Here is a 17059-nt window from a genome sequence, read left to right on the forward strand (position 1 = left end):
TCTGTTAATAGAGCTTTTGAATCTACTCTTCATACATATTCCTATCTTTAATAACAGTATGTCAACGATGTCAACCAATATTTTCATATTTCAAATACACACCCAAGTTAAAAATTTGAATCTCCACATCTTCTACTCTGCATATCTGAAAAATCAGTTTGATAATGTTACAATTCCATTGTCAAATGTTCCCATCTATGTTATTCATCTTTGTTTATTTTAAATGCTGTCATTAGCTTTGATTTTTTTCCAACTTATTAAAAAAATGAACATGGTCTACATTGTTTTGTTCACTTGAATAAAAGACATTTTTGTATCGTACTCTGGGTTCTTGAAGACCACGCTGTCTTTTAACTTTATTTTTTATTTTCTGCATATACTGTTGTTTATTCATTTCTTTACTCTTTGAGGCTGCCATTCTGTGTTCCTAGTGCAAAGTCTGCATTTCTGTGTCCTATCTTTAGTTGGTTACTACTTTATATTGTTGACGTCTAGTCTTTTGTGCACTTGCTTTTGCTTCCACTGGTCATACTTGTTTGATTCAATTCACCTGTGTCTTGTTTCTCCCAGCTGCGTCCTCTCTCCCTAATCAACTTGCGCAAGTATTGAAGCCCTCAGCTTTTCACTCTGTTGTTTTGTTTCAAGTTGTACACTTTGTTTGTCTACCTTGTGGCTTCCTGTACGTTAGTTTTGGATTCTTGGAACTTTAAAAAAAAAAAAATCAATATTATTATCTCTCTTCACTGTGGATTTGCCGCACTCATATTTAAGGTCAGTTTTCAGTTCATGGAGTTTGTCTTTCAGTCTGCAGTGTCGGGTTTAATGATAGTTAACAGTCTCATGTGGCTCTTTGTATACACCACTGTATTACTAAATCCTGGTATTGTAGATACAACTATACATGCGTTTAAAAAGGCACATGCGTGCTTATCAGGGTGGACATCAAAAGCTGAAAATTCGGAACATCTGTCACGATCTAATTCAGATGAGTTTACTAAAATTGCAACTTGGTGTTGCACTATGACTTCATGGTTTGACAGTCTGTTAATCCCGCTTACTAGAAAAAGGCTCTTGGGATAATTACTCGGCTGTAGAGTTAAATGACTAAGTTTCTCCCACTGAACATACTGTATTATATGCAGCACCTACGCACAACCTCACCATCATTAGAGCCACGTAATTGCGCATTGATTTTTCCGGTGAGCATGCGACGTAAAGTCACGTGGGCATGCCGCGTGAGCAATCGAACTGAGTCTAAAGTTTTCATGTGCAAATTGAAGCGGGTGCTCTCCAATCATCAAAAGTAACAAAGTCATTGAACACATTTATACAGTTACCTTTACGTTTACCTACCATATATCACAGATTTGCTTTTTTTAGTACTATGCAAAAAAGCAACCACAGAGCGACAGTCTGGGTCAATGGTGGCCGAGGCGACGGCAAGGCTAAAGAAACCCTCGAAGCGTTAGGCTAGCTCTGTAACGGAATATAACAAAAGTATGAAACGAAAATGTGTTCTTTGTTGCCGGACTGTAAGATGACAGTAGATACAATTTCGGGCTCCTATATTTTGTCCGAAACTTTATATTAACGAATCTATTACTGTACTGGAAATAACGAATAGAATAAAATTCATTCTTACCTTATAATCGTGGTGCAGGCCAGTGCAGTGCATGAACTTGTGCCTTCTCCAGTGAATTCCGCTGAGAGTAACTGTAATGTCCCGCTCTACTGTACATGACTTGTGAATGGTTACCTGAAGGGATGTACCACTGTGAGGGGGGTGCTAGGAATAGTCCAAGTGATCGCTGCTTTAATTTCCCGGTCAACTATACATACATTGCAAGTAGACATGATTTTATTAAAGCTGTTGAACTGTAACTAGACCATAAATCAGTGATAACAAAAGAACACTCAATCTATTTTCTCCGGTACTTTATACCCGCTCAGTAATTTAACGCTCAACTACAAATCAATGGCTTTTTTTAATGGTGACCTGTAGGGATTTACCACTGAAAGAGGCTCTTTGGATGATCGCAGCTTTGATCTCTGGTCATCTATAAATAGATGTTGTTTGTTGTTTTTCAACGTAGTTGTTGTCACCTGGTCGACTACAAATAGATCAAATATCAATGACAAAAACAACGTTAAATCAACATTATTACAAAGTCCCTACAGTGCAGTACAATGTAGCCTAATCCGGCTAATGTAACAAGTGTGATAAAACCGTATTTTCAATAATATAAAGTGGCCAAATGAAGTAACATATTAAAGACTTTATTACCATGCCTCACCTAAAATGGCATGTTGGCAACATTCCTAACGGACCAAGGTTAGTATGACCTTTTTTTTTTTTTTTTTCACTTACTACAAAGCTAACATGTAACATGTGCTTAAAAGGACAAAGTAATGTTTCACAATCATGGCTTAGCTTTTAGGTAGCAAAGTCAAACAGTAATTGAGGTTAACTAGGGTACTTGCAGTCAAATGTGGTGTTTTTTTTTGTTGGTGCAGAGATTTCGCATCCATTCACTTGAATGTAGTTTGTCGCACATAGCTTGATTGAGACAACACAAATATGAGGTTGACTGTGATTGGTTACCACAAATTCGGATCACAGGTTGTGTTAAGGGGTGGATTAAAAAAAAAAAGTTCAGTCTTGCCGATCCAATCACGAACAACGTACCTTCTCCCGCCGTACTTTGAATTTTCGGGATGCTATATATATCTGCCCAGCCTTTTGGCGGACTTTTTATGGACAATCATGTCTGAACGTACCGCTGCGTTTCGACGGAGAGTCAATGATATCAGAGACAGAATGAATGCCCAATTTAACCGGCTACTTAATCAAGATGACGGTGAAGAGGGGACTTCTCTTCTACAAAGGTGAAACGCTTTGGTGGTGGTTACTATATTGGCAAGCTTCTAGCTTTGCGCCTTTTTTGTTCTTGCCAAAAAAAAACCTTTTACGTTTTTAAATAATAAATGGCTCGTTAACTAATTATCTGTTACAATTCAATCCACAGCATTTAACAAATTCTGTAATCATAAAATCTCTCCTAGGTTGACGATTTCAAATGACAATCATTTTAATCCCTCTTATGTGCATTTATGCATAAGGATTTTAGTTTATAAATGTAGCATATCCCACGTTTTCTGGGAGCATTTAATTTGCCAGACAATCGGAAAATGCATGCAATAAACACCGATATGCTGAACATTCATGCCTTACTCGGAGTGTGTGGTGTTTTGTTTTGTTGGGGGGGGGGGTCTCTGTGTCATATTAGTTTGTGACTTAACTTATCTCATGGTCTAATGATAGCTTTGGAGTTTTCCGCCAACAGCACGGGGGTGGACCAGTGCGCAGGCCAAGAGGCGGGAGAACCAGACATCGCCAGTTAACGTTTAAGGTGTCAGTACTAAGGAATCCGACACTGACCCACTACCGATCTCATAGGGGTAATCTTTATTTTAAGATTAATTATTTGGAGTGATGGTTTTCAAAAAAATTGCATCATGGTGTCATTTGTTTACAAATTGTAGAATTTGGCATTAGAGATTTAGCACCTTTGTAATCGTTATTTCCTTGCACCAATAAATTGATGTGGAGACACTACAATGTGACAATTTTCCGTTTTTAGGGAAAGTTCTAAATAACATTGCTAGCTAACTTGGTTTAAATTTGTTTACAGATGCCACTCCTGCTACTCGGGTGGTCGTTCCTGTAAACCTCAATGCCGCTGAATTCAGGCAGGCACTACGGGACAATATTGCAGACATACCTTTGCAGTTCGATCTATGCAAAGTGAATGGACAGCGGCTCATTCTTCCTCTTGAAGAGGAGACGCCCCAAGAAATTAGAGCAAGAAACCTACTGGGTCGCTCCAATCTTTATATCCGTCCAAAGGTATTCAAATGTTCCACTGGGGTGGCTGATATGGCATAATTGTCACTATTACTGTAACTCAGTGGCTCTCCAGTCACCCTAATATTGTATAAGCCATCTTTAACATGTCACTGCTCAGAATAGTAAATGCTGTGATTTCCCCAAAGGATTTAAGACATTCATCTGATCACTATGCCAGATGGCATAGTGCCCCGTCAGTTGAGTCACTGTTAATAACAGAAATGCAGTAGAGCAAGCTTGAACTGTGGTCTAATGGTTTTTTGTTTATGGGCTGATGTGCATCTTTCATAAAACAATTGTGTGTAAAGATTTATATTTTTTTTCATTTTGTTATTGTAATCCCAGTTTCCTGGGTTTTGGTGTTCTGGGTTTTTCATTCTTTTGTAATGTCCTTATCCTTTCTTTTTTTCATTTGTTGTTCAGTTTCATTTATATTTTAATACTCTGTTTTAGATTACAGAAGCCAATGACGACTCAACTGGTGGAGAAGTGGTGCAGTCTGAAATGGCAATGTAAGTGTTTGACCACTGCCTTTGGACTGTAGCACTATAAATGCATTACATCCTCTCATCATCAATATTTACCATATTGCAGTGTGCTGCATGACACAGAGACACCTGACCATGGCAGGCACAATGTACAGGAGCCAGAGGTTATCAGGTAAATGGCACTGTTTGTTTATGAGTTGGAATTTTAATCTTAAAATATTGCACAAATTTTATTTTTTGGTAAAACTGTTGTACAAACTAATTCTCATTATTATAACTTGGATCATTTTGTGTAGTCTAGATCAAGAAATATCTGCGTTGGGGTCCTGTTCCTGTTATTAAATATTACTGCTATTCCTTTGCAGTGGTCTGCATGAAAACCATACAGCTAATTCTAGTAGGCCTGGTCTCCAGGAACCAGAGGTTAACAGGCAAGTGGTAGTTGATGAATAACGTGCCAAAACTGAAGTGTAAACTGTAACTTATTGTCTATTTACCTATGGTGTGTGTTTTATAAGTACAATATAACGGGGTGAGACCAGCAAAAATTAAAAATTTAAAGGTTGCATGTATTGAACAGAGTACATTTATGTACTCTGACTATAGACCAATGGTTTAATTGCCTCATTTTGTTTCTGTTTTGCTTTTTCACATTTTTGAGATTTGTTGATGTCGTGATATTGGCATTTTTAATTGCTGACAATGCATCGATAACACTTTAGTCATCCTGACCATTCAGACACTTGGAACTACAGATCACCCAAAGTATTCCCAGTAAACAGTTCTGTGTTTACAAATTTCAGTGTAATTCCATAAATGGACACTGTAGTGGCAGTTCCTTATGTTTCCCAAAACATCTAACAAAAATATACAGAAGACACTGCTGCCCTGTGATAATCTTTTGTACGCAGGCAAAACTGCACTGTCCAAACTTGAAAGTTGCATTGTATAGTTTATTGATCCAGTTTGTAAACCAATAACAAGATCTATTTTTGTTGCTTCATGCTGCTTGTCTCAAATTTAAAAACAAAACAAAAAAAACACACAAAACCATTGGCCTATCCCAGTGCATGCTGGTCCTATACCAGTCTCTTAATTTATCAAAAATGGCCCTGAAGTTCTTCCTGGCTGACTTGACAAGATAAACAACAAAACGATGAAGTGAGTATTAACCTACAAATAAAAAATTAATTAACCCCAAAATAGAAGTAAACTAACAAAACTTTACATTTTAATATTTTGAAATTTGTTAAAATACAAATGCTCCAACACATGTAATCAAGGACCACGTGGCCATTTTAAGTGGCTGTATCTGTACAGTAAAAGAATCTGATTTCACATTATCAGATGAGTCAATACATTTCAATATGTATACATGATATTAAAAAATCAAATGCATTTGTGTTCTGTTTAGGGAAGAGTTTTACATCGACTCTGCAGAGTCAGAAGTATCAGACCTGGATGAGGCTGTCCTGGCTTCCCCTGAACAAAATGATTCACATGTATGTGTCATGAACAACACCGCCAGAACTGCTGTGGATGTTTTTATGTAGTCGTGACACCTCTCTCTCTCCCCCCCACCCCCCTCCTTCAGGATGAGATGGACCTTGCTACTGTCCTGAAAGACTTCCAGGAAACGCATCTTGACACCAGCAATTATTGTACAGTAATAGCCCGACGAAGGAAAATCCTACATAGTGCCTGCATGGCACTTTCGAAGTCATATTTTGCCTGGCATAAATTACCAAACATTGAATTCGTTGGTGAAATGGCCGATGATTATGGAGGCCCAAGGCGGGAATTTTTTCGGTAAGCAAAAGTCCCATCTCTCCCACACAATAATAGAATGCGTGAATGTGTGTTTTGTTGTTATTGCAAAGATGAAATCACAATTTGACTCAATTTTTTTTTTTTCTACCTTTTCCTGCAGCTTACTTATGGTCGAAACTCAGAATTCCCTAGGGATTTTTGAGGGGAAGCCTGGCAGTCTGCTGTTCAGTTATAGCCAGCAGTTGCTGTCAAGCAACAAGTTTTATATGGCTGGTAAACTGATTGCTTGGTCGATAGCACACAATGGGCCAGGGCCACGGTGTATCAATAGACACCTGTTCTGTTTGATGTGTGGCCAGAAGACATCTCTTGATGACTTTGATGTCGAGGTCTTCATGGACGATGACATTAAACAGAACATAGAAAAGGTAAAGCTGTGTACATGCTGAGGTGTAATTAAATTCAGTGAAACACAATGCATAGCTTGACTCATCAGTTGAATGTCTCAAAATGTAAGTCAACTAGTGAATGCTTCAAACGTATGTATTTATGGAGCTGCCTGATTTTCAAGGTTTCCAACTGCAGCACCCCAGAAGACCTGGCAGACTTGAAAAGTCACCTTGGGGACTGGATTGCAGGCTGTGGTATCCCTGACATCTACACTGCCACACTACTTGATGTTAAGAGGATAAGGGGCGAGATTGTATCTCATTTTGCGTTTCACAGGTGAGAATTTGTTAGAAAATTACAAAGTAGTTTGCTGGTCAGTGCTCGTCTTCCCATTGTGTTCCCCCCTAATAGTTAACACTTAAACAAATCAATCTGCTGAATTGATATTGCAGTTAAGGTAGTGTTGAAATTGACAAAACAAGCCTTTTTCTGTTTTGTTTGACTGTTTTGCTATGTGGTATGAATTGAGAGTACAATCTGTGGTCAACAGGGTTGCCAGCATGATTCAACAGTTTGTTGCCGGTATGGACTCGTGTGGTCAATTCTGGCAAATGGTGAAGAGATGCTGGAAGCAGTTCCTTCCTGTATTTACAAATGCAGGAAATAAACTTACAAGGAACAGCTTCCAGGATCTCTTCACCATTGGATGGAGTCCAGCTGGAAGTAACAGACGTGAAGAAGAGGAAGCCACCATCTTTCAGTGGGAATGGTGGCTTATGGCCATTCAGGGTGAGTACATAGAATACAACACATGTCTTGGTTCTGTTTGAATTGCTTCAGGCATCTCATGTTAAATACAGTGTCCACAATACAAAATACAGACAACTAAATCTAAACAACACCTGGGTGCAATGAAACCTTTGAACTTTGCAAAATCCACACATTCTTACAGCATATGGGGAAGTTTTTGATTATTTTACCTTTTAGGTAAGTTATTTTAAAGGAAACGACCTACAAATATTTTTGGAAGATTATTTCTTCTGTCATTTCTACCAGATCTTGGTTGTTGAGACTGATAGGATGTAATTTGATTTTCATTGTGATTTCTGTTAACACGTTAATTTTATTACATGACCACAAACTTCTCTTAACACTAAAATATTAAATATTTATATTACATATTTGTATTTAAATTAGTAAAATTTATGATTCAACTGTATTAGCACATCTGAGATTAAGGAAGTGTGTTTGCAGTGTTTAAGACAGGTCTCACCTTTCAAATTGTGTTATTCTGTCTCTTTGAGACAACGGTCATTTGTTAATTAGATGCACTGCCTAAATTGAAGCTTCAGGTATTCCATTGACTATAAAGACACCTCATGTATATTAGTGTCCTAGGTAATCAAGTGGTGCAATGACAACACCCATGCAAATGTGACGTCACTAGAAAGTCAACAATGTACTTTTGCAAGGACAGAATGAATAACTTGTTTTTAAAACATACACATTGCATAAACAGTCCTTGACATATAGGTCAGACTCGGAGGACCAAAATTAATTTCCTGTCTTAGGAGGGCAGGATTACTTTAAGTAATTTTTTTTTATTATACAGTGCTTTGCAATATTGGTTTTGCCTAACAACCTGTTTTGGACTCCAAAATAGTCATTAATGCAACTGCTCTACAGTCAGTGTAACTGATTATAAATCTTTGATTCATGAACCTATACATTGCACCTTATTTACTAGTTGTATGTATTTCAACAGAGCAAGAGGTGGACAACACGTTTGAAGAGCTGCTGGTCTTCATAACTGGGGCTGACTTACTTCCACCACTGGGGTTCCCACAGTCCTGCAACATAGACTTTTACGATCAGGAGCCGGGGATGCGGCGCATCCCATACGCATCAACGTGCAGCTTATCCCTGTATCTTCCAAGAGGTGTTGCAGATGAAGATCAATTTAAAGATCTTATGAACGATGCATTAAAAGGATCCCTTGGATTTGGAAAGGTGTAGCTGCATACATGAACTGATGCTGGGAAGCTATGGTTAAAACCTGTGGCCTTTTGGGATGAAGTTGTTATTGTAAGTGTTAAATGGGATTGCTCCTGGCACTCAGGCTTCTTAAAGATTTTACATTTTAAGTGTTTTTACAAATGACTATTCATTGTGTATATAGTTGTATTTATGGTCCAGTTAAGACAACTGGGGTATGCATGTATCAAGCCATGCAAAATAAGTGGTGTTCAGAAAGTTTACAGTATTGGGAGGAAAATGACAATTCATCTAGAAATATTAGTTTGAAAGTTTGTTGTGGATTGTTTGTTCAATTACAGTACACTGCATAGTGTGGGTTTTGTTTTTAATTTATTTTTTTCAAGATGTACAACAGATGCCAAACTTTGAACTGAAAGACATTGACTGTTGTAAAATAAAATATTATAATGTCAGTTCTCATGGTGTCTTGTCTGTTTAGAAATTAAAGTTGAGGCTTACCTGTTACTGTCCAATACTGGTATTGGGTTCCATTGACAAGGGCTATGTAGTACAATTATGTGCTTAAGTCAAGGTAAATGGTTCAATGAATTTACCCTCATCGGTTCTCAAACCAAGAACTCAAGAATCAACTCAGACTTAAAAGTTACGCATTCATTTTAATGCTTTCAAGAACAAAGCAGTTTTAACAAACTGACTTTAAACTTTGGTGTTAACTCTGAGATTGGCATCTGGCCTTTGACTATAACCTGGTTAAAAATCAATTTGAGGACTCTGAACATGTGTCAGTGTTGACCGTGATATTATTTGGGTTAAACTGTTCGTGGGGGGAGTTTTATGGAAACATTTAAGACTTCTGCCTAATTTTACATTTAAATAGTTTGACATGAACTTTGTAGTGAATTATGTAAATGTGGTAGAATTATGTAAGAGATAATGGCTGTAAAGCTATTGTTTTTTGCAAAAATAACATCAAGATAAACACTGGCATTTAATTATGTTTTATACATAAAGGCACTAACTGTAATTAACAAAGTAAAGAAAATGATTTGTTAGACTCAGTTTGTTGGTGAACGATGCTTAAAAAGTGTGTAGCAATTCGGACAGTCAATCCAGTGATTGCTTTGCATTTTCTATGGTCACGGCTTACCTTCATTACAGTCATTTTGCTGTACGTGGCAATATATTTAGCTAAAGTTCCTTCTGCTTGTTTAGGTTTCTCCCTGTGTTCTAGGTTCATTCAGCCCAACCTCAGGAAACTTGTCTGCTTGCCTACTGTCATCTCTACAAGCCCCCTCATATTCATACTGTCTGACTCTGCTGATAAGGAACCAAAATCGCTGAAATGAAGTCGCTTTCTAGCCTATATTTTTAAGCCTGTTCATCCAAAAAAGGGATTACACAGTGGTGCATGTTTATAGATCAAACACTCTAAAAATGAATGTTTTTCATTTTCACTAGTGTGTGCACAAAGGACACAGCCACAAGTGCTTCTACAGTGTTTGTTTTTACTTTTAGCTACAGGGTGGTTTAAATAAATGTCACACATGAACTTGTAATCTCTGAAAAATAACGGGAAAAGGTGAGATTTGAAATGACTAACTTCAAGATACCTTCAATGCACTAAGTCGGAAGAAGAAAATTAACTCCCCTTTAGCTGCTTAAAGCAAAGAGCTTGAAACAGAGGAAGTGAGTTGTCTTTGTAGAATGTGTGCCAGGTCTATTGAGTTAAGGAAAAAAAGCCAGATCAAAATATGTTCACAATTGTCTACTGACAGATGTAAAATGACATAAGGGAATGCCACATATTTCTCTTCTTGTGGTTTCCAAAAAAGAATTTTAAAAGAGGCAATACACATGACATTTTTTCTACTTAATTTACGTGTGTGTGCCATCCAGAGGGAAATACCTCATAATCAGAATCGCGTTTATTGGCAAAGTATATGCACAAACACATACAAGGAATTAGGTTCCGATTGAGGGCGTCTCTCAAGCAAAAAAATGTAAAACACAATCCATCTATGTGTATGGACATGCATAAATACACATGCACATATGCACACAGGTGTATAAACTAACAATATAATACACAATCTAATTCTTTTATACAGAGATTACAGAAGTTAATACCAAAGACTGCAGTTGCAGTCTAGCAGTGTGACAGTTCAACCACTTAGGAGGGAGATGGCGAGGGGAAAGAAAATGTTCCTGTGTCAGGTGGTCCTGGTTTGAAGGCTTCTGTACCGTCTGCCAGAGGGCAGCAGGTCAAAAAAGTCTGTGTCCAGGGTGTGAGGGGTCTGTGATGATTTTCCCTTCCCGTTTCCTGGTTCTTGAGAGGTGCAGGTCCTGGATGGAGGGCAGGGGGTGCCAATGATCTTTTCTGCTGCCAGTACAGTCCACTGCAGCCTGCTCCTGTCCTGCTTAGTGGCTGCTTCATACCGGACTGTGATGGAGGAGCACAGGAGAAACTCAATGACTGCAGTGTAGAACTGGTGTAGATATGGTGAGGGGAGGCAGTGTTGAGGGATATCTCCACAGTCTTAAGCGTGTTCAGTTCCAGCTTGTGCTGACTACACCAGAGTACAAGCTTCTCAACTTCCTGCCGGTGTACAGACTCAACACCATCTTTAATGAGGCCAATGACGGTGGTGTAAAACTGCATATCAGGTTATTTTTCAATGCATGTTGAAGGGGCAAAATATTCCTGAGATGCTGTTAATAATATTACAATTGAAGGCTATTATACAGTGGTATTACTTTAAACTGAGTAAAATGGTATTTTGATAAAAGTTAAGGTCTCCGTTTGTTTCAGAAAAAGCATTCTGTCATTTATTTGCTTTTATTATTTATTCATATGCCCTCCGCGGACCATCTCTGCACTGCGTGGGTGATTGGTGGCTCCGTGCACAAGTGCTGCACACAGGGACAAGGTGCACTAGGTTACGATCAGATCTTCCCTGGGCAGGGAGAGGTGATGAACTGTATGCCACTTTTTCATTGGCATACATTAAGTACAATGTTTTATTGCCTACGGTGGGGCAGGTCACATACTGGGTGAAGGTGGGCAGTGTGGAGTCCAGCGAGACATGATTAAAGTCCCCTGATATTAGAAGAAGAGCTCTCGGAGATTGCGTCTGCAGTCTGCGGACCACAGAGAGTCACAGGCTGCCTCCACGGATGCTAACGGCTAATAGCTCAATGTCTCTGTTGCAGAGTTGTTCTTTCACAGCAATGTGCCCAGGGATACCACAACTGTCTTTAACAAACACTGCCCAGTCCCCCTCCTTTCCTCTCACCGCTGTCTCTGGTCTTGTCCGGCCGCAGCAGCTGGAAGCCGGGCAGCCTACTCACAGAGGGAGTACCGGGCAGTGTCGGGGTACTGCCACTGTGACCGGGTTAGCGTCATTAGCTCCTCAATCATATCAGGGAGCGATCTCACGTTTACAGTGATTACAGGAAGGAGAGATGGTGTGTAAGGTGTCCTTCTCGGGAGACATCACCCCCGTCTCTTCCCTCACTGGGGACGTAGGGTCTGTCTGCCGGTAGCGCAGCTGCAGGGCGCAGCGCTAACAGCTGATCCCTAACGTAAACAAAGGAGCCATGCGCCGAGTGTCTAAATACGGGTGAAAAAAGAGAAGACAAAAGAAGAGAAAAGTCAACATAACTAGCACGGAGCGGTAATGCATGACGGCAGAATCTGATTGCTAAGACATAAGTTAAAGGTTAAGAGAAGTAAAGAGGAAAATAAGAAAGAAGCTCAGAAATTAGCAGAGCTAGCGCTGCTCATTACCTGTTAGCTGCCATAACAGGTATCACAGTTAAGGTTTCAGAAAAAGTATTCTGTCGTTTGTTTGCTTGATCATGCCTTAAACACATCAAAATGCATAGTGGGATTATAATACAAGTCAATACTGTGACAAGCACTGGTACTGAATAGGCAATCACTTAGCAGCAAGGTGAATCGGTGATGCATTAGTGTGGTCTGCACTTCCTCTTCTTTGATTGGGTGAAATGAGTTGAAAGTAATTGGATGAGGGAACCATGGGGAGTGCCCTGCATAATTTCAATAAAACGCCGTTTTAAACGCCGTTACAGCTGGCACAGAACGCCGTAAAAAACGCCGTTTTTATGCATCTTTGAACGGCGTTTTCTGCCGAGTGGCGTAAAAAACGGCGTTTCCGTGTGTCTTTGAACGCCGCTTTTTACGTCACTCGGATGGTGCGTTCAGGGCGCCATGTGAGAGTCGGAAAAAACGGCGTTTGTCGAAACAGAACGCCGTTTTTTTCGGCGTTTTGAATAATTAAACGGCGTTTTTTACGCCGTTTCTTAATCAAACGGGTTAGAAAAGTGGCGAATTTTGGCACTAATGGCTTGCCATAGAAAACAATAGCGTGGACGCGGAGCGTTTTCAGACGTATACGCCGTTTTCAAATTTATCCGGGCTACGTTCACACTGCAGGTCTTAATGCTCAATTCCGATTTTTTGATCAAATCCGATTTTTTTGTCTGCTTGTTCACACTACACATAAAATGCGACATCAAACGCGCTCTAGTGTGAACGCTCAAAGCGGCCCGCATGCGCAAAAGAAGATGTCACACACAACTCGGTCTGTTTAGACCCAGAGCAAACAATATTGTTTGACTGATTGCCCTTAATATAAAGACTTCGGACTTTATGTTTCCAAATTTTTGCTTTAAGTTATTTTGTTATTTACATAATAATGCAAATAACCTAATAATGATCCTTTTTGCTGTTTTAGAGGAGCGGTGCTTCAAAGGATAATCTGCAGATTTCTGTCAGAATCTGCAGAAAATACAGTAAAAATAAAATGTTCACATTTCTCCAACGTGGTCTTCCTAACAGTTTCACCGGATGGCAAGAAATCGTTCGCGATGTCCTATCGGGCGCTTCTCCGGCGCTGATAATTGGCGTCTGTCTTGTGTCAGTGACGTAAAAGACGGATTTAATGCGACTTGACCGTTCAAACAGCAGTCGCTTTCTAAAACATCGGATATGTATCGGATTCAGTACCACATACGAAAGTGACCCAGATCGGATTTGAAAATATCGGATTTGTGCCGTTCACACTGTCATACCATGATCGGATATGGGTCGCATAGGGTCAGAAAAATCGGATTTGATGTGCTTTCGCCTGCAGTGTGGACGTAGCCTTAGTGTGGACGTAGCCTTAGTGTGGACATGGCCAAAGTGAATTCATTGTCTGCTCACACATTAGCTCTAGTGAGTATGTGGCAGCTAGCACACCTCTTTATGTGTAAACGGGGAACAGGAAATTCAGTCTAAGAAAACTGTTTAACACAATAAAGCAATGCATGGTTGTTGCTGTGCTTTGTAAAACTGCTCAGTGTGCATCATTCACTCAAGTTACTGTTGCTACAGGATCTAAAACCAAAGTTAAACGTCAACTTTAAAAATAAATAAACTTTAATGAATGTAACAGTGCTGGAGCCATTAGGATGTCTGTAGCTGAGGAGGCAGAGCAGCTAGAATCTTCTAATTATCAGAAGGGTTGTGGTTCAGTTCCTTCAAGTCAGAACAACTTCAGGTTTAGTAACAGAACAGGTTTGAATAGAAAACAAAAATGGAACCACAGAAGAAACAAGCTAATCTGTTCTGAATATACAGGAACTGCTGCAGTCGAAGCTACAACTGCTGTTTGAGCTTAGTGTGAAAAGGAAGGAAGCACAAAGAGTCAGAAGAAGAAGTCACACTCTTATCTATATAAATAACAGCATCTCTTTCTTCTGCTTAATTTTTAGTACAAAGTAAAACAGTTAAAGCAGCAGGGCTGGATGTGAGGATGAGGCGCTCTTTGCTCTGCGTGCTGGAGTTATTCTGTAAGTACATCACTGACTTTCTCTGTTTGCATGTTACTGATTAAAGAAACTATTTAAATATCATGAGGAGGTGAAAAGGTTTGTCTAAGAATGTGATTGGTGCTGACTTGGCTCATTTTAACATTGTGTGGGATAAACTGCTGTTTTACATTTAAAGTTTATAGTTTATGAGCTTAGAAACTGATTTGAGGATCAACATGAACTGAAAATTCACCTTTTTTAATGAGTTTGATGATGTTTCAGTCTTGATTTTAGGGCTCTGTACACTCTGCTATGGTGATGCTGAAGGTAAGATTTTGCTTTTTTTTCTTTTCTTCCTGTTTATAAAATCTGAACAGTATTGATCTGTATCTGTCATGATCCTGGATTTTGGACCAAGCGTTTTCAGTTTTGGACTCTCAGCATCTGTTTGATATTCTCTGTTTCACTTGGTTTGTTGTAGTTTTACAGTTTTGAGTTTTTCTAATATTAAACTTTTTCTTAGATTATGTTTTCATTCTTATTCTGTGTGTATAGTTGTCATTTTTATTTATTATTCACGGTTGTTTCCCATCCTCCTGTGTTCCCTGAGTCTAGTCTGTGTTTCTGTTAGATCTCCTGTGCTTAGTCAGACTTGTCTTTATGTTTGTTTAGCTTTTGTCTGGGTCAAGTTTGTGTCTTAGTCTCTGCTTCAGTGTTTATGCTTCCTGTCTTATTTTGACAGTCCCTTGTCCTGTGTCCTTGTTTTCAGGTGTTTCTTCCCTCTGTCTTGTCTCCCCGATTTAGCTCCCTGATTATTACATGTTAGAGCCAATAGAGAAATATTTTTGATACTGTTTCAGTTATTATGTTATATGTTTGATTTTGTATAATATGTTGTTAGAGAATATATGCTGTGTGTTTAATGTGTCGGGTAAGAAAACATTACAGCGCATGTGTGGTAGCAGGTTAGAATGAGCCAGGACGGCAATGGAAATGTGCGCTGAAGCAGCAAATCGTTTTTTGACCGTGACATCGTTTGTTTGTATGTACGAGTCAGAAATAAATCTGGACAGCTCACATTAAGAAGTGGAAGAATTCTTTTTTCAAAGCTTGGGACAGAAATTCGCCACTACACTACATGTGTGTACTTCAGCCTTTGTCGTGATCTTCCTCATAGTTATTTTCCCTGTTTGTTCTGTATTTCTTGGTTAGTATCTGAGTTTTTTTTGCCCTCAGCCCTCTCTGGGTTTTCTGTTTTTATGTGAAGTTTCATCAGTAAAGCTGTTTTGAGTTTAGTTCTGCTTCCACATCCTGCATATTGGGTCCTAACGTGCCTGCTGCACAGCAACCCATGACAGTATCACTCTAAATTAAACTTCACGTTTATACTTTTGTCATGGCCGAACCAAAACTTAGACACAGAACACACACAAGAGCTTACAAAATGATCAGGAGTTTATTTCCACAGATACGAGTAGCTGAGACAAACAGGTGACTGTGATAAATGTGGGTGCTGATTATCCACGGGTGGAGAGCCTCCAGCTCTCTCAGAGTCTTTCTGATGTGAGGGAAGTAAAGAACAGGTTGAGTTAGAATACATTTGGGTTACAGGCAGGAGGCAGGAGGCAGGAGCGAGAGCTGAGGCGAGTGAGTGTGGCCGAGTGGTCAGAGACACAAGGATATAGGGCTGTTCGATATAACGATATATATCGGATGACGATATGAAAACGTCTATCATTGCATATTACGCTATTGTTTGTTTCGTGGTGTCGCAAAATAAACTGTTTACGGCAATATTTTTTCATTGTTTTGATGGTCACTGTAGAATTTCTCTCTGTCTCTTATATTTAATATAACCACCCTACGGACGGGCAAGCGACTGTTTTTATGCGTTGACATTCGCAACAACGATGGTTAAACCACTGCGTGGTTCTGTCGTCCGCTTGTTTATTTTCCACATAAGCCTTTCACAATAAAGCTCAAGATCCTGTTGAGATTTTTCAAAATAAACTGAATCACGTGAAATAGTATGCAGAGTTTTTACAAACGAGAAGTTGAAAAGAGCCATCAGGTGCTAAAAATATCAAGCTTAGAACAGGTTTTCCCCGCAGAAATGGATAGAAATGGCTGTTATTCTTAAACAATTTATAGATTTTTTTTGGTAAAACTCATTGACTAAAAACTGAAAGTCTGCACTTCAGTCACATTAATTATTTGATTTACAATCGACTGTGGTGGTGAACAGATGCAGAACTACAAATCTGGTAAAACATTATGGCCTTTTTAAAATTCTCATTAAACCTGCAGTGACAATAGTTCTCTTGTTCTGGGGGGATTTGTTTTTTTGTATTTCTAACTTACAGACCATGACAAGGCTACACTGACAGCAGACAGCACAACCATACCAGCAGGGGGCAGTGTGACACTGACCTGTGTTGTGAAGGAATCTGCTGACTTAGAATATGAGTGGTTCAGACAAACCTCATCTGAAGAAAAGTCCATAAAAACTGATGAATCAGGCAGAGCGATCTCTGTGTCTGAAGGAGGCACGTACATCTGCAGAGGATGGAGAAGAGACACAAATTCATCCCAAACAGAAAGTGATCCAGTCGTCATTCATCAAACTGGTGAGTTCTGAAATATAATCACATTTACTTTGGAGGATATCTCTATTGAGACCAACCATTTT

The 17059-nt window shown here is 39.2% G+C and overlaps 3 protein-coding genes and 2 long non-coding RNA genes across 10 annotated transcripts in view; 4 read left to right on the forward strand and 1 right to left on the reverse strand.

The window, feature by feature from the left end:
* LOC109194483 (titin) overlaps positions 1-17059 on the forward strand; it is a 722900-nt gene that overhangs the window by 166803 nt on the left and 539038 nt on the right. The gene's annotated exons all lie outside the window — the stretch shown is intronic.
* The window catches only part of LOC102081169 (uncharacterized), a 151558-nt gene that overhangs the window by 69211 nt on the left and 65288 nt on the right, over positions 1-17059 (forward strand). The gene's annotated exons all lie outside the window — the stretch shown is intronic.
* The window catches only part of LOC102077482 (low affinity immunoglobulin gamma Fc region receptor II-b), a 74868-nt gene that overhangs the window by 43025 nt on the left and 14784 nt on the right, over positions 1-17059 (forward strand). The gene's annotated exons all lie outside the window — the stretch shown is intronic.
* On the forward strand, positions 2379-9005 carry LOC102075625 (uncharacterized). Its single transcript, XM_019365443.2, has 12 exons — positions 2379-2886; positions 3323-3459; positions 3693-3907; positions 4361-4419; positions 4502-4567; positions 4761-4826; positions 5810-5897; positions 5990-6204; positions 6326-6593; positions 6737-6891; positions 7106-7344; positions 8321-9005. Exons 1-12 carry the CDS (start codon positions 2579-2581, stop codon positions 8569-8571), a joined length of 2067 nt encoding a protein of 688 aa, XP_019220988.1. The 5' UTR covers positions 2379-2578; the 3' UTR covers positions 8572-9005.
* LOC112846253 (uncharacterized) lies at positions 11252-12929 on the reverse strand. Its single transcript, XR_003219143.1, has 2 exons — positions 12341-12929; positions 11252-12163 (listed from the first exon to the last, which is right to left on the reverse strand). It is a non-coding gene; the product is annotated as an uncharacterized LOC112846253 (long non-coding RNA).

Source organism: Oreochromis niloticus, linkage group LG3, assembly GCF_001858045.2.
Source record: "Oreochromis niloticus isolate F11D_XX linkage group LG3, O_niloticus_UMD_NMBU, whole genome shotgun sequence".
Classification (NCBI taxonomy): domain Eukaryota; kingdom Metazoa; phylum Chordata; class Actinopteri; order Cichliformes; family Cichlidae; genus Oreochromis; species Oreochromis niloticus.